Source organism: Meleagris gallopavo, chromosome 3 (genome assembly GCF_000146605.3).
Source record: "Meleagris gallopavo isolate NT-WF06-2002-E0010 breed Aviagen turkey brand Nicholas breeding stock chromosome 3, Turkey_5.1, whole genome shotgun sequence".
Taxonomy (NCBI): domain Eukaryota; kingdom Metazoa; phylum Chordata; class Aves; order Galliformes; family Phasianidae; genus Meleagris; species Meleagris gallopavo.
The window spans coordinates 57,215,792-57,225,554 of record NC_015013.2 but is presented as its reverse complement, the minus strand read 5'-3'; the positions used below and the strand labels follow the sequence as shown (position 1 = coordinate 57,225,554).

Genomic DNA, 9,763 nt, shown 5'->3' with positions numbered 1-9,763 from the left:
CTGAGGTAAAACAAAGTAATTTACTAAATATGGTATCAACAGAATTTTATAAGGAGAGAGAATGTGAAATTGATAGTGGATCGGCCTTACCACAACGCTGAGATGAGAAGCGCAGGCAGAGAAGCGCAGGCGAGAAGCGCAGGCAGAGAAGCGCAAGCGAAGCAGCGCAGGCAGAGAAGCGCAAGCAAAGCAGCGCAGGCAAAGAAGAGCAAGCGAAGCAGCGCAGGCAAAGAAGAGAGCATCAGGTGACCTTGCCGGGAGCTATATCTCCTCGCTGACCGCAAAGCCCCCTGGGGAAACGTAGCTGCTCTTCTCCGCTGGACAGGCACCCGGAACTTGAGCATCAGCAGTCAAACCCCCAGTACATTGCATGATGTTATGATGTGGAATACCGATAATGAAAAATCATGAAACCATGACAAAAGGTAACAAATGCTTGCATTCAGAGTAAGGAAAATAATAAAAAACATACAGTTCTCATGTATAACAAACTGAAGAGTGCATTCCATCTGTTGGACACATGGGGATAAAACACACTCTTGACTTTTTTTCTGCTGTTCCCCTCTTCCCAAACCACCACAATTCATTCCACAGTTGCAAGGCAGAGCGTTGGATTCCTTGATGCCTGGTCAATAGCGATGCCAAACGCACAAGGTCTTTTGATGCAAAGGATTTCAAGCTCAAATGCTCAGAAGAGGAATAACACCATTTTGTTTTATACCTTTTAAAACCTCTTAAACTTTGCTACCCAAGAACAAAAAGCCAAATACTGATTTGATCTCTAAACTGTCTTTCAAATACGCTTTTGAAAGAAACATTCAGGTACCTTGCAGTTAAACAGCTTCTTCCACCCATGGTCTTTTCCTTTAGGAATTTTTAAAACACATTTAAATTTTGGAAAGAATACACCATGAGGAGCTTATCAATTTATATCCTGCATACTGCTGAGTGATGTAGTCTTCAGCAGTTTCTCACACCCCATTCTGTTCCAGTTCTTCGAACAGAAGGCCATTGAAATCAGGCTATTATAATGAGACAGCAGTATCAAATACTGGATTTTTCTCTTTTAAATCATTCCAAGTGGAAACTGTAAGTGTGATACTGTAAAAATTACCATATGCTTATGAGTACTGAGCAGAAGTCCTAGTTTGCTTTCAGAAATTTTTCGGAGCACCCAAGAACCAGTGCTCTTGGATTAAAAGCAGTCCACATAAAAAGCAACAGACTGCTTCTCCTCTCTCCTACTAATGGCTGAGCTGATAGCAGCTATGCCTTTACTACAATGAGAGCACAATCTGCAAAGCAGCTGAAAAAGCAGTGAGCTTTATGTCTAGAGAACTACCTCTCCCTAATGGTGCCTAATGGGCAGCCTGCTCAGGCACATGTGATGATCACAACTCAGGAGATCAGCATGGCCACAGAAGTATCAGCATGCTGGAAGTTACTGCATGTGTGTTACTATGTGTACATGTGTTACTACATGCTCATTTTACCTAGCCAAAGTTATCCCAAAATAGGAAGTCTAGACAGTCATCTGGACTCTTCATAACAAGTGGAAATGCCAATAACAAGTGGAAGCAACACATTATCCATTTCACGCAGTAGAAATACAGAAGACAATCTATGGCTAAATTATAGGTGAACAGAATCCATCCTTAATACCTGCAGTGCCATTATTTCCTGAAGAAATTCTGTTCTAAACAATTTCTCTGAATAGAAGAATCGTATTCCCTACTCACTTTCCCAGCTGCTCTGAACTAAAATCCAACTTCACTGACTGGTAACAAGGGAGACAGAAGTTTCCAGCCAAGAAAAGTCCTGGTCTTGCATTCAGAAAGATATTTACAGGACAACAGTATCAGGCATTACACAAAACACATTCCATTTTCTGGATTGGAATACTGTTGAAGAAATGGCCTTTATATCTTTGCTGTGTAGTCTTCACTACAGTGCAAACAGTCCAGTATGTTTATTCAGGCTTTGAACTGAGCTGGTTTTACAGTTCCCCAGCTCATCACACAATAGGAGCTTTTAGATCAAACTTAGGTTTGGTATTATTCTTGGCTGAACTAGGTTCTGATTTATGGAAAGCTGGATAGAGTGAATCAATAATTTAAAATATATATCAAAGAAACATTCTAAGCTTCCATGTACATCTGAAAATTAAATTATGGATATGCTTTACTGAACTAAAATGGAAGCATGAGTATTACTTTATCACAACTTTTGCTATTACATCAAGAATGGTGTTAGATGCAGAACAGAAGTAGTTAATAAATAAACAGCCAAACAGTATGGAGTACCTACGAGAAAAAAATATAAGAACTGAAAATATCCTTAGCCAAGACTTCTTTAAGTTTTCAGTCGCAGTCTAAATTGGCAAATTACACAGAACTGCCCTGTATTTCAGTTCTTCTTTTGCTTTCTTTTCCCTCCTGTACAACCAGGCAAACCACCCCTTGAAAGAGAAGGTACTTTCTTGCAGAATGCTGAGACTGATGACTGAAAGAGGGAAATTTGTGATTTTAGCATTTATGAATTGGCACTTCCCCTTGCCACAGAGTTTCATACATATGCATTCTTAAACATACTCTCAAATGCACTTGCCCACAAGGAATGGAATAAAACAATGAATTCATTTGCAAACTTATGTTCTGCCAACAAATCAGATTTGTCCATAAAAAAACAGGGAAACCCCAACAATATTATAAATTACTATCTAAACTTTACATGTATTTAAATGATGTATTATTGTGGTGGATACAATGAAAAGCAGATCTTACTCTGAAAGGTTGTATTTTTATATTACTTTCACGCAATACATCTGTCTTGAATGTGCTCCCCTAGACTTTTTTTGGTTTTGTCTCACCATTACTATCCACATTTAATTTCACTGCTTTTTTTGTTTTGTTTTGTTTTTTTAAATAAAGCTCTATTGTCCTGAGGACTGTGCACAACTATCTGTGATGGGGTTACTAAAATGCCTCTCTTTAAAACATTAGCTATACAGAAAAATGACTCAACCACTCCAGCACTTGTCAAACAAGCATTTATGGTACCATATTTAGCATTATACCTCAGAGCACAGTGACTCTTCCACATCTAATGGCAGGAAATGAAATAATTGTGCAATGAAGTCGTGAGGAAGAATCTTACCCAAGGAACATAACCTTTTCTCCAGTGTAGTCACTATGTGTTTTAAACCTACTGTAATAAATACACTCAGTTACGATAAAATTGTCTTTCATCTTTAAATCTGACATGCCTTTAAAGAAACTTAATTAGTATGAAGTGCAGTATTCCCCATCAGGGCAAGTACGGATAATTTGGGGATTATCTTCTCCCTGCACTTTTCTACAGGTCCTCTTCAGGACACTTCCCTAATGAGCCTTATATGGATCTGCTTGTATGGGAACAGCAGAGGCTGAGCAGCAATTACAAGATGTTGACACTTGTATGTATTTACTGGTGGAGAACCAACCATAAGTAAAGTCAGGCGATGGCCTGAGATTTAAGAATCACTCTTAATTCCCAAGAATATGATTAAACGGTAATTCACTTCATTCAGAAACATTCAATTCAAGCTTCAGCAGCAGGAAAAGACAAAATACCTCTGCAAATTTCATCTCTAACCAGATAAGACATCTACAGCTCAAAGGAATCAAGACTAGTGACAACCTACCTCTTCTAAATTACGTCTGCAGTTTCAAGATGCCTGTCATTTCCCATGTTTGCTTACATCAGCCACTTTACAGTTCTTGAACAGACTGAACTGACCAAATCAGAAGAATCCAGCCCTGAAATACTTCATGTCTTATCCTGTGATAAAGAGCTGCTAGCAACACTAACAGAAGATCTAAAAGAGATCAAAAGGTGACATATTAACTAACTAACCATTTACAGAGTACTAAAATCACAAGTTAGTGAAGTACTTCATTTAATCACTGGTGTTGTTCAGAGGGATTTCACTGGAAACGTTACTTTTGTATGAAGTTATCAATTTAAATTGTGTAAAATGCTTATACAAAATCACCTCTTTGTTGTCTTTTTTTTTTTAAAGATTTTTAAACATTAAACATTGACTGGAGATGTGCCTTTTGGGTAGTTTTGCTCCAAGTAAAATGGTTCAATTAAAATGTAGTTTAAATCAGTTAAATGCTTACAAAGCTTGTGTACATATTTTCTCAAAAGAAAAAAAAAAAAACTTTAGGACAATTTAGTACAAATAAGCTGATTAAAAAACTAGTTTAAAGGTGTTCACACTGGGTAAATTTTGTATTATTTTTATGTTAGTGGAATTCCTGCATGTATCTCCAAGTCATTATTCAAATCAGGGCAACAGATAAGCCAAGGCACATATAATTACTGTTGTTGATGATGTTGATTCTATTATTGCTGCTGTGGAAGAAGCAACATGTACCAGTTGGGGATCTATTATTCTAGGCTGAGTACACATACAATGAAAAAACAGTGTATACCACAAAGAACTACGAGCTAGCATCAGCTTTGCAAAATTCAGCCTGCCTTAGCTTCTGTTGTAAACAAAACTATTCATTTATTCATTTGTAAATTAACCACAACAAAAAGCTAACCTTACAAAATGGGAAATGTATTTTAAGTAGGTTAAATTTCACTGAAAAACTGAGAGGTAACTGTTGTTTTCCATGAAAAAAATGTGCTTCTATTTACCACTATTTCTAAAAACAACCAGCTACAATATTTGTTACTAGTTCTATTTTTGGTAAATGGTAAATCAAGTGCAGGCCATCACTATATGTCGCAGTATAAATATGAAATATATTAATGGATGGATCCTTGAAATACACACAGGAGCCTTTTATGATCCCAACAATTCAGTGGGAATTTCACTGACTTAGACAGATGAGGTTAAGTCTATCATGAATGTGTCTAAAAATTATCTGTAGGAGAGAACAGATTGACACAGCTCACTTGAACACTGTATTTCAGGAAGCTTTTCAGGTACCTGAAGGACAAAGCTTTACTGAAGAATATCTGCCAGAAAACTATTACTGTAAAAACCTTCCCTAATAAAACTGCTGGCACAGTTTTATTATGAGCCTACATCTAATATATGAATGCTGTACTTAGAATGATACTGTTGTATTGTATCAGGTAATATATACTCATATCAATCCTCAAGAAAAATTATGTATGCCATAAAGCTTGTGCTGATACATGGTCACTGACTAAATGGAACCCTTTATTTATTTAAGATTGCACTAATGGTATGAAAACATAATGGTAGTACATCTTGTCATTCTGATGCTTTCAATTATTTGCCCCCCACCAGTTTCTTCAGGAAAGGAAAAGGAAAGGAACAGGGGTGCTTACCTGGGAAATAGGAGGGATGACAAGGACATCATTAGCAAGATGCTGACACAACACAAATCTAGAATAGTGGAAACTAGCCAGAATCACAGGATTATAGCAGCACTTTGAGAGAAGAACTAATAACTTATGGGTGGAAGATGGGGTTTAGGTTACTCTGTGATGAATACAGAGGTTAACAGAGCAGTATTATGGATGATTTGACAGAAGGTCTGAACAATTTGACCATTGGGTGTTTATTGTTCCTTAAATATATTTCTTCCATGGGAAGAAAAGGGGTCAATTCAACAGAGACAAGAGCATTAGAGGACAGTGACTAACGTACAAAGAGATGTGATCTTTTAACAACACGAGAAAGAGGCTTTGAAAGAGACCTGTCACAAGGATCCAGAAATAAGGGATCTTAGAGAGATAGAGACAAAAACAAATGAGAAGGCATTAAGAGAAAAGACAAGTTGGGATATCTGAAGTCAAATTTAATCCCTGTCAACTTAGTCAAACTAAGTCACGGATTTAGTGAACCCATGGAAAAAATATCAGTTTATCAACATCACAGAAAGAGATATGGTGGCACACTTCAATGATAGCTGCATATAAGAATGCAGCTTGCTAAGGAAAATGGGCAGAGCAATGCAGGATAAGATGCCTCATTTTGCATCAGATGCAGGAAGAAACAAAAGATATTGTGTACTGTGAAAATAAAAAGGAAGAAACAGCACTATGTCATGGCTAGAGTTTATTTTTCATAACAGACTATAGCTCTATTAAAAATGAGGAAGTTGATACTTTTTTTCTGACTTATCCTGAGAAACTAATAGAGGCATTCCAAAAGCTTGCCTTTGAGATAACAGCGGATTTCAATTAGTTGAAAATCAGAAAAGTTATATAGCAGGGCAAAAAAAGGTCCACTGAATCCTTGTAATGTTTTTAGGATGATCTTAAGCTTCAAGGGACAGACAAATTCAAAGAGGCATTACTAACTTGAATTTCATGAGTGGAACTCATTTTGATTTTAAAGGCAGAAGGTAAACTGACTGAAAGTGATCATGACATGTTTTACCAAAATAGGCTTCTCTGTTCTAAAAAGAGGAAGAAAAAGCACCCCTATGCTGCCAAACACAGATTGCATTGTTATGTAGAAATGGTTAAACTAGTTTTAAATCAAGCTAATCTTGGTTCTAAAAGCAGGCTCATCATAAAAGCATACCATTCCATATGAGTTAATTAACCTCCTTTCTGCATAGTCTAGGCTGCAGCTCAGTAATTTAAAGCTAACCTAGATTTCCTACAGAGAACAATAGACTCATTTTTAATTAAACATACAATAGCAAGCTATCTTGATGTGAACAAAAGGAAGCAGGGGAAGCTTAGGTAGACTGTGTTAAAGTCACATTAAGAGCTCTTCAAGGATTTGAAAAAAAGTCATAATAAGGAGACAAAGAAGTCTAATATAAAAGAATAAAATCACATATCCTTCAGTACAAAATGAAGTAAAAAGAGATATAAAAGGCAACAAGAAAATATTCTGGGAATATATTAGAAGTGCCCAGATACTTACTTAAGTTTGTCCTACAAAAGAATTTAGAGAAGAAATGAGTTAAAAACTATTTAGATGATATGTGCTTGAGTTAATAGGGCCTGAAGAATTTGATTTAATAATATAGCAAAAATAATGTGAATTGTTAAAAGACTATGCAGATTCAAGGAGACCAGAAAAGGACAAAATGTTTATAAGGAAAGCAATCTAGATTAATTTTAACCCTGAGAGATATTCTAGAAAAAAATGTATTTACATAGATTTGTCAAGAATCTCACACTAATCTTATGCCCTTTTTTACAATCAATTTCCCCGAGTCAGTAGAAAAAAGGTGTCATAGATCTTGAATTTAGAATAAGTCAGAGACTGCCCCATGCCAGTTTTATTAAAACAAAAAGCAAAGTAAATACAATTTTAATGAAATACAGTTTTCATGAAATCAAAACCAAAAGGCATATTACTTGCAAAAAACAAAGCTGGAGAACATTTTCAGCAAGATCCCAGAAGGATATATTGTCATTTCTGCTCCACTCAATCATCCCTTTAATGATCTGTAAGATACAACAGAACATAGATATATAAAACAAAAAAAGCTTTTCATCAACTTGGGAACTGTAAGACAAAGTTAGAGCTCAAAATCAGTTCTGTAACTTGAATAAGTATCTAAAAGTTGGCAGGATGAAATCATCAGGGCTAAGGAAAATGTTACACCTGAGAATATAAATAGATAGTCTAAAAATGAGGGAACTAGGTGGCAATATATCAGAAAAGGTTCTCAGCACAAGTAAGGCTTTTGTCACAGAAGCAATCACAGAAGCAAATTATTTCTAGGATTTACTGATAGAATTTGCTCTTACATCTAATAATGTAATAACGTAATTCCCCCACTCTAGTTGCCGTTGATGTCTCAGCTGGACTGCTGAGAGAGGCGTTATACCTGAAGGTAAATGCAAAAGTCATACTGGAAAGAAGCGGTAAGAAGCTAGAGAAGAACAGTAGGTCATTTAATTAATGCAGTCTATTATGAACATAAGCAACACTGTTTTGTCTATGAAAAGATAGTGTACATATCCACACACAAATGCTTGTATAAATGAATATGCATACATATTAACACACACAAATTTAAAAAAATATATTTGAATATATATAAAAAAATTAAAATATATTATTCATTTTCATTGGGAGTATGAGAAGGAATGCAGCAAGAAAATTAAAGTTGGATACAGGAAATACATTTTCATGCAGGTAAGCATTACTGCAATCTACACACAAGTGTTGCAGCTTTCCTTCAAACAAATGTTTTTATAAATCAATTAGTCAAACAATTTTTTGTGTGAGTGAGGCCACTTTTGAAAACGTGATCCACAGCCTCCTTAGATTCTGTGAACTACTCCAGAGAGGTCCCTGAAAAACAAATGAGCAAAGCAAACCTAATCTCAGCATATACAACAGTTCTCATATTTATGTTTATGAGTGCACAAATTGAAGATGTTTGAAGAATGCGGATCAACATACATTTGAATCCGCCTCAGTGCAGAGATTAGATTAAACTCTTGGGGCCTACGAGCCTATAATTCTTTTTATTCCTCTGTGAAAAATCACATCCCCTCTACAACTCAATTTTCTTTTACTTAACAAAAACGCAAATAGTATTTTCCCGTCTCACAGGGGACTGTCAGTACATGCATTATATAGATTGCTCAGGTACACTGGCAGTTGTGTGAACTAAAGCACTCAGAATTTTATTTACTTCTCCTCCATGGAGGTCTTCTAGGTTTTGAACATCCGGCAGAAGAATGTGGAGCTAATGGAGTAGGCCTGGGGGAGGGCCACAAAGATGATCAGAGGGCTGGATCACCTCTCCTATAAAGGTTGAGGGAGATGGGCTTGTTCAGCCTGGAGGAGGCTCCAGGGAGACCTCATCGTCGCCTTCCAGTAATTAAAAAGAGTTTATAAGCTTACAGTGATAGGGCAAGGAGGATCAGCTTTAAGCTAAAAGGAGAGATTTGGGTTTGATGTTAGGTGGAAATATTTTTCTCAGAAGTCAGTGAGTCCAGGCATAGCTGCTCAGAGGGGTTGTGGTGCCCCATCCCTAGAGGCACTCAAGGCCAGGTCGGATGGGCCCTGGGCAGCTGAGCTGGTGGGGGGCAGCCCCGTTCTTGTCAGGGAGATTGGACTGAATGGGCTTTAAGGTCCCTTCCAACCGAAGCCATCCTGTGACCTACACAGCATCTGTCACATCATGGGCAAAAGGAATCTCACATCAATTGCATTATATTTACAACGATTTATTTAAATGCAAGTAAGTAAGCTCTTCTGATACAAAATAAAGAGTACATAACATGAGCAATGTGCAATTGAGAAGGCCTACAATAGAAAGTTTCACAAAGCTTTCACAAAAGCACTGCAGCTGCTGGAGCTGCACCTAACAACGGCTCTGAGTACAAAAGCTTTGAGTCAGCCCTACAGAACGACAAATGAGGCTCTCAACCGGCTCTTTCCCACTCCGTGCCCACTGCCATGGAAGAGCACTGGATGTTCACGGTGGACAGGAGGAGAACCAGGCTGCTTCCCTGCACTTAAGAGCAAATTTCGGCACAGGCTTCCCACCACCCCGGAGGCATCAGGGACGCCGTGCCCGCCATCACCCTGCTCTCGTATTTCCGCAGTCGCCCGCACGGCCCTGGGCTCATGGGTGGCACCTCCGTATCCGCAACAACAGAAACAACGCGGCGTTAGTTCTGAGGAAGAAAAAAGAGGAAGGCGGGGAGCGATGTGAGTGCTGTCCCACGGAAGCCCGGAGGAAGCCCCGAGCGGCCGCAGCGCCGCCGCAGCCCGGGCGAGGGCGCAGAGCCGGTGCCAGCAGCCTTCCTT

General features: G+C 38.0%; 1 protein-coding gene across 1 annotated transcript in view; it reads left to right on the top strand.

The window, feature by feature from the left end:
* Positions 1 to 9,366: 9,366 nt before the first annotated feature.
* Positions 9,367 to 9,763, top strand: part of NSMAF (neutral sphingomyelinase activation associated factor) — a 41,636-nt gene continuing 41,239 nt past the window's right edge. Inside the window, exon 1 of the mRNA XM_010708984.3 lies at positions 9,367 to 9,664. Within this exon, the coding sequence (XP_010707286.1) occupies positions 9,367 to 9,664 (298 nt within the window). The remainder of the gene's footprint in view (positions 9,665 to 9,763) is intronic.